General features: G+C 45.8%; 1 protein-coding gene across 1 annotated transcript in view; it reads right to left on the bottom strand.

Moving 5' to 3' along the window:
• The window catches only part of DOCK8 (dedicator of cytokinesis 8), a 205,733-nt gene that overhangs the window by 55,153 nt on the left and 135,548 nt on the right, over positions 1–15,032 (bottom strand). Inside the window, exons 21-25 of the mRNA XM_038769505.1 lie at positions 12,565–12,729; positions 12,052–12,221; positions 8,425–8,520; positions 4,036–4,131; positions 578–727 (exon numbers count right to left, since the gene is read on the bottom strand). Of these exons, the coding sequence (XP_038625433.1) occupies positions 578–727; positions 4,036–4,131; positions 8,425–8,520; positions 12,052–12,221; positions 12,565–12,729 (677 nt within the window). The remainder of the gene's footprint in view (positions 1–577; positions 728–4,035; positions 4,132–8,424; positions 8,521–12,051; positions 12,222–12,564; positions 12,730–15,032) is intronic.

Below are 15,032 nucleotides of genomic sequence, written 5' to 3'. Positions count from 1 at the left end.
GTTTTACAGCACACTGGGGCCATTGGGGATTCACTTTTTCATGTTTATGTTCTTTATGGTCGGGAAGATAAATCAATCTCCTCTGATCCTTATGAAAGGATCACTATAACATATTTTCCTCTTGTCATGATGCGGCAGTTTGTGGGTTCAAGCATAGTCAGCCAGCTGGTCAGCCAGCCAAATAGAGACTTCACAATTGCTGTAAATAAACAACTAGGTTTCAAAAAAAGGCACAACCATTAGCTATACTGTTTCAATCATCAATAGGAGCCACCTGTCAATACTAATCACGTATTCACCTTCTGATGCCGCAAATGAGGTAATAGGCCGAAAACTCAGGGACTATGACTTCTAATCCTGGCCCTAATACTAACTGGCTGTGTGACTTTGGTCTTCATCAGTCAATTCTTAAGGCTTCAGTTTTCTCATTCGAAAAATGGGGAGACAGTACAACTAATCTCTTGCCTCTCAGAGTGGTATTGAGAGATAACAAATAAAGCTGAAATTAGTACACTTTGCACTACACACATTCTTAATAACCAACATGATAGTCTTCAGGATCACTTGAATCTCTTACCTTCTGGGGCTTTACTAAAAGGGCCGCTATCTCTGAGGTGACTACATTAACGATGGTGGTGATGTCATCTTTGAAACGATCTGAAAAGCGAGTTCTCCGAAGATTTTCTCGTTTGTCCATATTCTGGACATACTGGGCCATGCTCTTCACCTTCAGGAGACCAAGCACAAAGCTAGATCATGAAGCCATCAACTGCTAAACCAATGACCTACTACTGCCAGAGGGAGTGTGGGTCAAGAGGTGGGAAATGGGACAAAGGCATGTTCTTTAGCACTAGACATTTTTTCCTTTTTGGAACTTCCTGTCGATCACTGAGACTGATGCTGTACCAGTCGGGGTGTTCTGGATGTAAAACATTCTCTTGTCATCTTGCTCCCTGGGTGACTACCAGATCATATTGGCCTAGATTTCTGGAGAAAATCGGATATGAAAAAAATCTAGTTTGATGGTGACGAGGATGAGTACGACCCTGATTTGGAACAGATGTAGTGGTTTATTTAAGTTTTAGTATTTTGGTCATTTATGCTTTTTAATATCTGTTTCCCCATTAGATTGAAAGCACCTTGAGGGCAGGGCAGTCTTGTTCTTTCTTTATAACGTCCCACAGGGCCTAGTTCAGTACTCTGCACACAATGGGGTTTATTATAAGTAAGATTATCTGAATGACTGACTAGGCAAAAGCTATCGCCACGTGAAGATGGGATGATGTGAAATGAGTTGGTGGTTCTGGAGGTTCCTTATGGTGAGGTGCCTAAACCATGAAGTCATCATCATTAAAATGCTGCAATTCGGTTGGCAGAGTCCACTGGGAAAGACGTAGCCCCAGAGGTTGAGCCACCCCTAGTTACCTAGAAGTGGCCCTGTCCAGATCTGCATTAGGGGAAAGGAGGTGAGGAAGCAGTGTGGGAAAGCTCCCATTCCCAGGGCTCTTGATGCATTCCTATAGGACTTCTGTTTCTGGGAATGCTGTGCTAGAATGCTTTACTGAGCAGCGTGGCTCAGTGGAAAGAGCACGGACTTTGGAGTCAGAGGTCATGGGTTCGAACCCCGACTCCGCCACATGTCTGCTGTGTGATCTTGGGCAAGTCACTTAACTTCTCTGGGCCTCAGTTACCTCATCTGTAAAATGGGGATTAAGACTGTGAGCCCCACGTGAGACAACCTGATCACCCTGTATCCTCCCCAGCGCTTAGAACAGTGCTTTGCACATAGTAAGCGCTTAACAAATGCCTATTATTATTATTATTATTATTATTATTATTACTGAGGCAGAGTGAGAAAAGTTAAAAGAAAGGAAGGAGGTAGGAGGGAGGAAGGGGAGGGGGCCACGAGAAGCAGCGTGGTCTTGTGAGAGAGCACAGGCAGGTCTGGGAGTCAGAAGACCTGGGTTCTAATCCCTGCTCCACCACTTGTCTGCTGTGTGCCCTTGGGCAAGTCACTTCACTTCTCTGGGTCTCAGTTCCCTCATCTGGAAAACGGGGATTAAGACTTGAGCCACACTGTGGGCCATGGACCATGTCCAACCTGATTATCTTGTATCTACCCCAGCGCTTAGAACAGTGCCTGGCATATAGTAAGCGCTTAATAAATACCATAAAAGAGGGCTTTGCATATAGTAAGTCCTTAACAAATACCACAATTATTATTATTATTATTATTATTATTATTATTATTAAAGAGAGCATCTACGCCTTCTAAAAAGCTGCAGCTTTTAAAGAACTCTTTTGGCCTTGCTCTGTATGAATGTTTTCCCGGGAACATGGCAGAGCTTACTGCTGGGCAGAGCTAGCCTAGAGAAGAGAAAGAGGCTGTGGCAAACATAAGGCCAGAGAATACTTTCTCCCATTCTCTCCCTAAGGAACTAGTCTTCAGGGGCACAGAGACATTGTCTTAGAAGAGACGGCCCAGGCCAGTGTCTTCTTATCTTGTGGGCCAATCCGCTCCAAATGGGAGGTCCCAATTCAACTTCTCAGTGGGAGATCCCAGTGTCCAATACAATGTGATGACTAACAGAATGACATCGTGTTCATCTTTTGTCTAAGGAAGAAGGCTAACCAACAGCCAAATAAATAACGCAGAACACAAACAACTTCTGGCTTCTCTCCAAATAACACCTCAGGTTGACAGCTGTTGTAAATTCTGTCTCCTTCATAGCAACAACCATCTGGTGCATCTGTTTGCTTCTTGCTTGGACAATAGAAGGGTGTGGGAATTGGGGAGGAAGGGAAGAAGGAGAAGTGACCATTTGTCTTCTACACTGCTCTGTTGGGAGTCTACTCTGGCAAGGCCACCTGGAAGCTTTAGCTGATGCAGAATATAACAGCCTGATGAGAGAAGGACTAAGCTGGGCCAGTAACTCACTTCTGTGTCCCTGAAGCTTGAGACTTCTGTGCCTAGAACCAAAAGGATTTTTTTTTTTATCAAGAAGTATGAGAAATGTCCAAGGACTGGTGTTGGTCTGTAATGTCAAGTAGATCAATTCAATAGTACTGGGGCTTCAACACCAAAGGGTCTTACCAATTAGACCGTTGGTGGCAGGAGTGGGGAGGGTGACTTTCATTCTCTTCCAAGCTACCACACCATAGTATCAACCTAACCTAAAGACTAGAAAGTGTCCAGCATGGTAATGCTTAGGCAATGACAGTTGGTTTTCTCAGCAAAGTGGGGTGAATCGTGGCGTGGACACTGCTTACATCCAATTCTTGGCTGTAGGGGCCTGTAGGTTTGTCCTTTTGGGTACTGCCCATCCTCTCCACCTGCATTAGCTGTGGATCCACGTTGCCAGGGCAATCAAGCTGGGAGGCTGACAGCCAGCCTCTCCCAGCACGAGAGAACAATTGCTCATAACCATCTGAAACTCATTGAAAGATGCGGACCTTTCCATCCTATGATAGCTCTCGAGAAAATCGATGTCGAGAGAGGTTGTTTGAATTCAAGAGCTTCCAAAGCCTATCTGGCCTACATCCACCTCTGTCTCTTTTCCAGACTAAGAGGGGATGTCATCCTTTCACGCGCTGAGGACTCAACTTGGCCTTCAAATGCATTAACACTCAGTGGGCATTATCTATCTGAATGTAACAGAAGGAGTACAGGTTGTGGATGTTCTCTAGCTGAAGGTGACTCAGACGCTTAGCGATGCAAAGATGATATCAGCGTAGTGGGAAGGAAGCAGTGCAAAAAACAGGGCATCAGACAAGGGAGTCTGTTTGTCCATCTGCTTTGTCCAGAGGGCTCCAACCAGCCATTTCGGCACTTGTAAGTTTACTGCCACAAATAACATCCCCTCAGAACATTTCTCCGTACCCAGGTCACAAAAGCAGAGTAACATTTGGGGGTGACCTGTTGATTTATTATAGGTTTCTTTAGTAGCTAGAAGGTCACAAATGTGTCGAGACCTTTTTCGAATGTATTTAATATCCCAATAACCCGAGGAGGTTACTGAACTGTATATAACTTACCAAAAGCTCAAAGAAGAACCAGGCATACTTGAAGACGTTTTCTCTCACCATGCCAGTGCTGACCACCATCTGCAGTGCAAGTTCCTCATGGAAGTGCTGAAACAGAAAGGTAGTACTTGCTGAGAAAAGTCTCTTTCTCTCACAGCCCTCTGATGAAACTTAGGGACTATCAATCAATCAATGGTAGATTTTGAGCACTTACCGTGTGCAGAACACTGAACTAAGCACTTGAGAGGGTACACTACCACAGAGTTGATAGACATATTTTCTAGCCACAAGAAGCTTACAGTCTAGAGCGGGACAGACTAGATGGGTACTGTAGAATTAATGCAGCCTGGAGTTTGCATGATTCAGTCTACCTTCACTAACAATAATAATAATAATAATGGTATTTGTTAAGCACTTACTGTGTGCCAAGAACTGATCTAAGCGCAGGCGTAGATACAAGGTAATCAGGTTGTCCCACATGGGGCTCATAGTCTTAATCCCCATTTTACAGATGAGGTAACTGAGGCACAGAGAAGTTAAGTGACTTGCCCAAAGTCACACAGCAGACAAATGGCAGAGCCAGGATTAGAACCCACGACCTCTGACTCCTAAATCCATGCTCTTGGCATTAGGCCACACTGCCTCTCCAACCAATGCTAATGGACCACTAATCTACACCCCAGGAATACAAGGCTGTGTAGCCTGGGGTCAGGGAATGCATCCGTTGTTGTATTGTAATCTCCCAATGCTCTGTGTTGTAATCTCCCAATGCTCTGCACACAGTAAGCGCTCAATAAATACAATTGAATGAATGAATGAATGAACTGAATGAAATACCTCCTGACCAATTTAGTCCCTGGGCTCCCAGGGTAGATGCCTGGAGCATCCTCATTGCCCTGCCTCACTGTGGTTCATTGCCTGAGCAGAGAAAATCCTGAGGAACACCTAGTGAAGAGTGATAGGGTCCCAGGGCCTGAACCTTTGATTAGTATCTGCCACTGTCTGGGAAGCAGGTGATAAAATGGAAGGATTAATCAATCAGCCAATCAGTGTCATTTACTGAGCACCTACTGTGTGCAGAGCACTGAGGTGCAGCAGCAAATTGATTTCCCCTTAAAGTGGTCCACTATCCCTAATCTTCTTTATAATAATAATAATAATGATGGTATTTGTTAAGCACTTACTATGTGCCAAGCACTGTTCAAAGCGCTGGGATAGATACAAGGTTATCAGATGTCCCACATGAGGCTCACAGTTTTAATCTCCATTTTACAGATGAGGTAACTGAGGCACAGAGAAGTTCAATGACTTGCCCAAAGTCACACAGCTGACAAGTGGCGGAGCCAGGATTAGAACCCATGACCTCTGACTCCCAAACCCAGGCTCTTTCCACTCAGCCACGCTGCTTCTCTTTATCTTCCACTTGGCTAGAGAAGCAGCATGGCCTAGTGGAAACAGCACAGGCTTGGGAGTCAGAGGACATGGGTTCTAATCCCGGCTCTGCCACTTGTCTGCTGTGTGACCTTGGGGAATTCACTTCACTTCTCTGTGCCTCAGTTACCTCATCTGTAAAATGAGGATTAAGACTGTGAGCCCCACATGGGGTCAACCTGATTACTTTGTATCTACCCCAGTGCTTAGAATGGTGTTTGGCACATAGTAAGTGCTTAACAAATACCATAATAAGAGTGCGGGAATGGAGGAGAAGAATAATTAGGGAACCAGATCAGCTAAAGAAGGACTTGTACTCCCTTTCTTCACCACTCCATCCTGTATCACCAATCTCTCTTCAGTTTCTTTTGTAACCTCCTGAATAGGTAGAGGATGAGTGGATAATAATAATAATAATGACGGCATTTATTAAGCGCTTCCTATATGCAAAGCACTGTTCTAAGTGCTGGGGAGGTTACAAGGTGATCGAGTTGTCCCATGGGGGGCTCACAGTTTTAATCCCCATTTTACAGATGTGGTAACTGAGGCACAGAGAAGTTAAGTGACTTGCCCAAAGTCACACAGCTGACAATTGGCAGAGCAGGGATTTGAACCCATGACCTCTGACTCCAAAGCCTGTGCTTTTTCCACTGAGCCATGCTGATTCTCAAGTGGATGAATTAACCAATCAATTAATGGTATTTGTTGAGCACTTATTGGATGCAGAGTACTGTACTAAGTGCTTGGGAGAGCAAAATCACATCTCCTCCATGAGGCCTTCCCCAACTAAGCCCTCATCATTTCCCCTACTCACTTGCCCATTCAAATCTGTAACCATTAACCACTTGATATTCACCCCACCCTCAGTCTCACATCATTTATGTACATATCCTCATACTCCACCATTTCCCCTGTCATTTATTTCAACGTTTGTCTCCCCCTCTAGTTTACTAACTCTATTGTAGACTACTCTCCCAAGTGTGTAGTACAGTGCTCTGCACACAGTAAGCAGCCAATAAATACTATTGATTGCTAGAGTGCAAAAGAGTTGGTAGATAAGATCCCTCTCCACAAGAAGCTTGCAGTCTAGAAGAAGATGCTTCTTGAGGGGCTAGCCATAGGACAAAGAGTTCCAGGCACTCTTGGCACTTGTCTCCTAAGGTTCTGCAATCCAGGGCTTGGGGGATTCTGGAAGTAAGAATGACTCCTAGAGAAGGGTGTAGCTAAATATCTCATCTCTTAATTATCCAGTCTCTATTTCGCTTGGTGTGATTGGACTACCAGATACAGGGGAGCCCATGTCCCGGGAATCCGACTTGGTGCTGGGAAGGGCAAGGGATACATGCATTTGCAGGATGGGGCCAACTGTTGGGGAAGAAGATCTCCCGCTCCCCTAAACCCAAGTTCCAGCTCCCGACCAAGTCCCATGTTCTCCACAATGTTTCTGGCACCATTTTTAGAATTGGTTTGGGGCTGGCCTCTTTCTAAAAATGTCTTGCATTCAGTCATTTAGGGAAGGAGCTGGGAGCTGGGATCTACCATAAGCAGGAATGTGGATGGAGGTGGGGTAGGGAGAAGGAGGAATGGAATTCCCCTCCTTCTTAATTCCTCTCCTCCCCAAGGGGCTCACTCTCCCCCCCGCCCACCCCCCCCCCCCCCCACCACTCTTCTTCTTTGTGTGGCTAAAGGATTCCCCTGGTCCAGGGGTGACCCAGATCCTTCCTTTCTTTACTTCTCTTTCAGGCAGACTGCCACTTGGGCCATTTGCTGCTCATTAGCACGTTGAATAGACTGTGGGCAGGGCAAGGCAGGGCATCAGTCCATTCTGCTCCTCATTAGCAGCTCTGGTTTGGTGTGGGTAGAGTTTAAGACTAATGGCTAAAATGCAACCTTTTCTGTGAACACCATTTACCACCTCCTCCATGAAGATAAACAATATAATTAAAGAGTTGTCTACTTAAAACAAAATTGTTTTTAATCTCTTTTTGCTCTGTTTTGCTGAAAAGAGAGTAAAAAGGGCCTGAATAACAATCTATCCCAGAACAAGCATGGGCCAAATAGACAGCCAGATGGTTATGGGAAAAAAGAGATTATAGAAAGGATAAGAAGTTACTCAAAGTCATTTGTATTATTTACAGTGGCATTTAAAGGGAGGAGGGCATGAATACAGCAGAGGAGCCAATACCTGTTACTCTATTAGTAAAAAGTGAGCAAACGGAAAGGGGAGGACTTAAAGAAGAGATTTCCAACATGGCAACAATTTAGTGAATTTAGAATCTAATACTGTCTCCTTCCTCCCGTTATGATTCCATTATGGTCATTTACCATCAAAGCAGAAAAATTTTTCTTTGCTTAAAAATGGAAACCAGCCAAATATATTACACCTTGGAGAGGTGATGAGACGTAGCAGCCCAGCAAATGAGAATGGATCTGAGCCTGTAAGAGATTTGGCCAAGCTTAAAAATGAAAAGTCAGATGGTGGGTAAACAATCCTTTTATTGGGAACTGAAGAATGAACTACAGGACTAATACTCTGAGGTGACGGGGAGTCAGGCTGTCTGGGTTCTAATTATGGCTCCACCTTTTGCCTGCTATGTGACTTTGGACAAGTCACCTAACTTCGCTGGGCCTCAGTTTCCTCATCTGCAAAATGGGGATGGAATACCCGTTCTGCCCCCCCTTTAGACTGTGTGAGACAGGGACACAGAGAATATCATCCACTGATGGATGATTTTCTATCTACTATCTTAGCATTTAGGACAGTACCTGGCACAAAGTAAGTGCTTCATAAACGTCATCATTATTATGCATCATTACTAGGACTCTGGTCAATTTGGGAGAAATTGGTAAAGGTTCTTGTAAACTGCAAAGGGTTTAAGTTGGGGGAAGGGATTTGGTGGTGTTTGCCAGAGTTGGGGCCGGAAAGTGAGATAACGAGCTTGGCTCCCCTCATACTACGTGACAGCATACCTTTTTGCTGGCTGGTCTGGGAACTGCAGTGGAACTTGGGGTATCAGAGTTGCCTTGGCAATAGTAAGACATGCGATTGCAGCTGCGGTCAGCAACCTGGAACAAATAAGAAAAAAAGCAAATGGTTAGAAACACGATCGGAATCGGAGAGGGCGCTACAAGCCTGAAAGACAAAACCTTTGAAGAAAGTTAAAAGATTGGTTCTGAATTTAGGTGATAGAAACTGCAAGGGAAACATGTTGCAATGCTGCCCTCCTGTGGCCTATTCAGGTATTGTATGCAGTTTCTCATTTTCCCATTCATTTTTCCAAGATGTTTTCTGAAAAGATGTGTGCTTTGCTCTTGTTTATTTCTGAGAGCATTAGCTCACACCCACGGATAGACTCTTACCACCAATAGTATCATCTTCCGAAACAAAGACAGCTCTCTCTATTATTCTGTCATAAACTAGTCTTCCCTGAAGAAATGAAAGAAGGTAGAAAAAAAATGACTATAACCTACACAGGTGCAGAAGTTGTTTTGGGGGAAACTGTCATCCGATAGCTCTCAGAAGATTTTAGTCAGACTTAGGTGTGTTTTCTAAAGGGTTACAGTTTCTAGACTATTAATATTAATCTGGCAGGAGATGGACTGCTCTCAGAGCTGTTACTGAAACTCTAGTTCACTGGAACAAAATCCAAAGTGAAAATTTGGAAAAAGCAATGTATGGTCTTCAAGAGAAGCCTCGACAAGTCAGTGAACCCATTAGTGTCTGACGTCTATCATCTTGCAGACATTTTGACTGGCTCGGAACTGGTTGCCAGGGCAGCACTTGGCTGAGAAGGAGGGGACAGAGAAGTAGCGTGGCCAAGTGGAAAGACCACGGGCCTCATGGTCAGAAGACCTCAGCTCTAATCATGGCTCTGCCATTTGGCTTCTGTGTGACCTTGGACAAGTCACTTAACTTCTCTGTGCCTCAGTTTCCGCTTTTGTAAAATGGGGATGAAATAGCTCATCTCCCTCCCCTTTAGACTGGGAGCCCTCTCGTGGGACAGCTCAGAACCTGATTATCTTGAATATACCCTGGCGTTTAGCACAGGGCTTGGCACACAGTAAGCTCTTAACAAAGTCCACTATTATTATTATTGTTACTGTGCACTCCTAGTGTCTCAGCATGCCCCCACTATACCTGCTATTGCACTGTCTCCTGTAGAAGCAGGTAGAAAAACTGGCCCTAGCCAACTACCAATCTGCCACCATCGATTGCCTCGGCTTCACTTCCTGAGGGAGCAAAAAATGGGGTAGTGACCAAAGTTGGAAAGATTCATTCATTCAATCGTATTTATTGAGCGCTTACCGTGTGCAGAGCACTGTACTAAGCACTTGGGAAGTACAAGTTGGCAACATATAGAGACGGTCCCTACCCAACAGTGGGCTCACAGTCTAGAAGGGGGAGACAGACAATAAAACAAAACATATTAACAAAATAAATAGAATAGTAAATATGTACAAGTAAAATAGAGTAATAAATATGTACAAACATATATACAGGTGCTGTGGGGAGGGGAAGGAGGTAAGGCGGGGGGGGATGGGGAGGGGGAGGAGGGGAAGAGGAAGGAGAGGGCTCAGTCTGGGAAGGCCTCCTGGAGGAGGTGAGCTCTCAGTAGGGCTTTGAAGGGTGAAAGAGAGCTAGCTTGGTGGATGTGTGGAGGGAGGGCATTCCAGGCCAGGGGGAGGACGTGGGCCAGGGGTCGACGGTGGGACAGGCGAGAACGAGGCACAGTGAGGAAGTTAGTGGCAGAGGAGTGGAGGGTGTGGGCTGGGCTGTAGAAGGAAAGAAGGGAGGTGAGGTAGGAGGGGGCGAGGTGATGGAGAGCTTTGAAGCCAAGAGTGAGGAGTTTTTGCCTGATGCGTAGGTTGACTGGTAGCCACTGGAGATTTTTGAGGAGGGAAGTAACATGCCCAGAGCGTTTCTGCACAAAGATGATCTGGGCAGCAGTGTGAAGTATAGATTGAAGTGGGGAGAGACAGGAGGATGGGAGATCAGAGAGGAGGCTGATGCAGTAATCCAGTCAGGATAGGATGAGAGATTGAACCAGCAGGGTAGCAGTTTGGATGGAGAGGAAAGGGCGGATCTTGGCGATGTTGCGGAGGTGAGACGGGCAGGTTTTGGTGACAGACTGGATGTGAGGGGTGAACGAGAGAGCAGAGTCGAGGATGACACCAAGGTTGCGGGCTTGTGAGATGGGAAGGATGGTAGTGCCGTCAACAGTGATGGGAAAGTCAGGGAGAGGGCAGGGTTTGGGAGGGAAGATAAGGAGTTCAGTCTTGGACATATTGAGTTTTAGATGGTGGGCAGACATCCAGATGGAGATGTCTTGAAGGCAGGAGGAGACACGAGCCTGAAGGGAGGGAGAGAGAGCAGGGGCAGAGAGGTAGATTTGGGTGTCATCAACTTAGAGATGATAGTTGAAGCCGTGGGAGTGAATGAGTTCACCAAGGGAGTGAGTGTAGATAGAGAATCTACACTCACATCTACAGAGCTACAGATGCTCTGTCTTCAGCTAGCGAGGCCATGATCGAGATGGTGGCGACCCCAGGGAACTGAGCTGAGCAGCAGTAGTAAGTCTCTTTCTCTTCTCACCCTCCATGTCACTCTCTTTGGGTGTATGACTGTATCTCACTGTCCAGCTCATTCATGTGAAACCTGGGTCATTTAGAACACAAGACTCACTACAAAGGATGGGCTAAACATTTCAGCTCTAAAAAATGTCTGTCATCAATCAATCAAAGGTATTTACTAAGTGCTTACTGCGTGCAGAGCTCTGAACTAAGTGCTTGGGAGAGTACGGTACAGCAGAGTTGGTAGACATGTTTCCTGCCCACAATGAGCTTACATTCATTCATTCATTTGATCGTATTTATTGAGCGCTTACTGTGTGCAGAGCACTGTACTAAGCGCTTGGGAAGTACAAGTTGGCAACATATAGAGACAGTCCCTACCCAACAGTGGGCTCACAATCTTACAGCCTAGAACGGTGTAGTATAATACAAAGAAAGTTTTCAATGTCAGTATTATTTTATCAAGTGAAATGATTTTCAATGAAAATAAAATTCAAGATGTCTAAGTTTCAATGTGGTTGAGTCAGCCATACTAAGGCTAATACTCAACATGGAAATTTGGCTTTTCTAGGCCCATCCTCAAATGCCAATTTTGCCTATTTATTTCCAAACTATCTCTAAGTAAATGTGTTATCTCCCCTGAAAATTCTACCAGGATTAAATATTCAAAAGACAACAGCCTCTATCTCATAGAGCATTTTTCTCAGAGGCCATGATTTAATGTCAGATTTGACTCCTGGAGTCACACTGGCAATTCCTGCCCACACTCCAGCCCTTTCCACTAAACAGAGGCTTACATTGTCGGGTAGGCCAACCAATAGACATTTGATTAACTCAACGGGAAGCCCTGGAAACAGCACAGAAGAAGCCTGGTGTGGGGCAGGGGAGGGAGGGGGTGGAGAAAAATCTTCCAGGGGAACTTCCTTTTGGTAGAGAGTAGTGTTTTGTTTCTTAACTGACTGTAGTGTGCTGAGTTTCTGGAATGGGTGGTCAGTTTGAGGTAGTGTACTTTTCTTTCGCCCATACCTTGGAAGACATGATAGTTTTGACTTCCTCATCAGCAGAGGTGTATCCGGCAGCGATATCCGGATTGCTGCAGCTCATCACGCGTGTCTGCAGAAGTTTGGAGCCCACGGTGGCAGCAGAGGTGCGTCCGAAAGTGTTATAGCGAGAATCTGGATGAGGGGTATTCCCGGCTGTACCAGGCCAGTGAGAGGAGTCGATGTTGCAACACAGAGACCAGACACAAAACTGCTTATTAGACTTAGACTGGAAGGTCAGGATACTGGCCCTTTCCCTCCCTCCTCACACGATTGCATGCCATTTAACAAGATGATGCACATAAAGTGCTGTAACTCTACAGTATAGGTATTACTAACAGAGGGGTTTTCGGTATTACATGCAAGTGTTGACACACATTTGCAAGAGGCTTTCCTCTGGTGAATCAATATGGTGGCATCAAAGGTCCTGAGCCATGAACATTTCAAAAGGGAAAAGGAGCAGCAGGAGATCTTAGCTGTAGAATCCCTAAGATACTACCTGGCTTTGCTATCTCTCTTTGGACTTCGGGAAGGCGGAAAACATAGTACACGTAGGAAGCCAGGAGACAGTTCCTCCCATGCTGGTCCTTGCTCAAGTCTTTGCTGTTGTGAAGGCTGTTTGCTATTGCAACCACGGATTCAAAGGCAAACTGGGAGAGGTTAGCTGCCAAACAAAGAGAAAGACAAAAGTCTCAGCTGCCAAGTACTTGAAGTAATGAAAACATTCTCTGGATGGATGGCAACCAGTTCAATCCCCTCCCTCCACCAATTCAACCAATTCCTCAGCTGAAGGTTGGGGTAACTCTCTCTAACCCTGACAGAGTTAAACTTCTTCACCGGCCCGCTAACACCGGCACCAACTTCCATCACAACCTAGCTGAAGAAAGCTCTAGACAGAGATTGTTCCACCACACAAAGTCTGTGAGACTAAAGATACTGGGATGAGGTTGTACTGAGCAACAGCGTGATCATGGGGGGTGGGGAGGAATGCATTAGAGAACAAGGTCACAGCCTGGCTACAAAAACCACAGGGGAACCAAATGGATCCAACTGAAGGAGTGATGTGATTTTGAACTACAACCAGTTGACCTGGCCAAGTCCTCCAAGATGATCATTTAAACTTTACGGTTTCTCACTGCTTCATCCAGTTTCTAGCGGCAAGGGGGCAAAGGCAGGGAAGAGGGAGGTGGGACATTTGGTGAGACTGGCTTCTACCCCTCCCAGCCCCCACCCCCTCCTCCCTGACCCCCTCCTCAGTTCTGTGGGCCAAGGGGCCAGAGTGACTATGGGGGCAGAGAAGTGTTAGCCCCAGCTCCAATCCCCTCCTGCTAGCAGGGGCAGTGGCACTGGAGACAGGGAAGGATACTGATTTTGAATTTTCAGAAACATTCTCTCCATCTCTCGGTCTCTGTGGTCCACTGTGATCTCACTATTATATGGGAATGGGGGGATTTTAATAATAATGATAGTAATGATGGTAGTTGTTAAGTGCTTACTATGTGCAAAGCACTGTTCTAAGCGCTGGGGAGGTTACAAGGTGAACAGGTTGTCCCACGGGGGGCTCACAATTTTAATCTCCATTTTACAGATGAGGTAACTGAGGCACAGAGAAGTTAAGTGACTTGCCCAAAGTCACACAGCTGACAGTTGGCGGAGCCAGGATTTGAACACATGACCTCTGACTCCAAAGCCCATGCTCTTTCCACTGAGCCATGCTGCTTCTCATAAAGCTTGATCGCCCCTATCTCCCCATCACTAACGGCCCTGGCTCCAAACCCCTCCCACACTATCGGCAATGGGGCCAGGGAAGGATACTGATTTTGATTTTTCAGAAACCTTATAGCTGGCTCTTCGGGGTAGTCTTAATACAGTATCAGATCCTGTGGGCAGGAACCTATCATAACGGTGTTGTAAATTAGCCCCTTCAAACTGAGTGAAGAAAGATCAGACAGGGCACCCAGGGATGGCCATAATCCAACCTGGCATACTTTAGGCAGTTCACACCCAGGTCGTGTACCTATCTCAAGTCCTTAGGGCCAGCCAGCATTCAGCTGATCACATAAGCTGAAGCAGTGCTAGACACAGGGAGGAGACAGGACCTGTCCGATCCTCTAAAGACATAGTAGTGTGAGCGAAAGAAGTGCATGAATGCATGTGTTAACTATGTGCATGTTTGCCTTGTAGTAATAGCATTTAATAATAATGATGGCATTTGTTAAGTGCTTACTATTTGCAAAGCACTGTTCTAAGCACTGAGGGGATACAAGGTGATCAGGTTGTCCCACGTGGGGCTCACAGTCTTAATCCCCATTTTACAGATGAGGGAACTGAGGCTCAGAGAAGTTAAGTGACTTGTCCAAGGTCACACAGCAGACATGTGGTGGAGCCAGAATTAGAACCCACGACCTCTGATTCCCAAGCCTGGGCTCTTTGCACTGAGCCACGCTGCTATGTATATGTATTTAATAACCACTTCCTGTATGCAGAGCACTGTACGAAGCACTCGTCTCCCCTACAGCACGACGTAGTGGATAGAGCACGGGCCTGGGAGTCAAAAGGTCATGGGTTCTAATCCCAGCTCTGCCACTTGTCTGCTTTGTGACCTTGGGCAAGTCGCCTCACTTCTCTGGGCCTCAGTTACCTCATCTGTATATGGGGATTGAGACTGTGAGCCCCACATGGGACAGGGCGTCTGTCCAACCTGATTTGCCTGTATCCACCCCAGCGCTTATTACAGCATCTGGCACATAGTAAGCGCTTACCAAATACCACAGTTATTATTGTTATTATTACAGGTTGTAAGATCCTCGAGGGCAGGGACCATATCTATTCTCTAACATGAACACCAAACACCCAGGACCATGTTAGGGAGAGGTGCTCCCTTAACTGTCACCTGAGATCTGATAGAAATGGGTTCTAACTTTAGCTTTGGCCTTTCCTCTGATTCCGGGCCCCCACAAATTGCAA

The sequence above is a fragment of the Tachyglossus aculeatus genome, chromosome X4, assembly GCF_015852505.1.
Source record: "Tachyglossus aculeatus isolate mTacAcu1 chromosome X4, mTacAcu1.pri, whole genome shotgun sequence".
NCBI classification, from domain to species: domain Eukaryota; kingdom Metazoa; phylum Chordata; class Mammalia; order Monotremata; family Tachyglossidae; genus Tachyglossus; species Tachyglossus aculeatus.
This window is presented reverse-complemented; position numbering and strand designations above follow the sequence as displayed.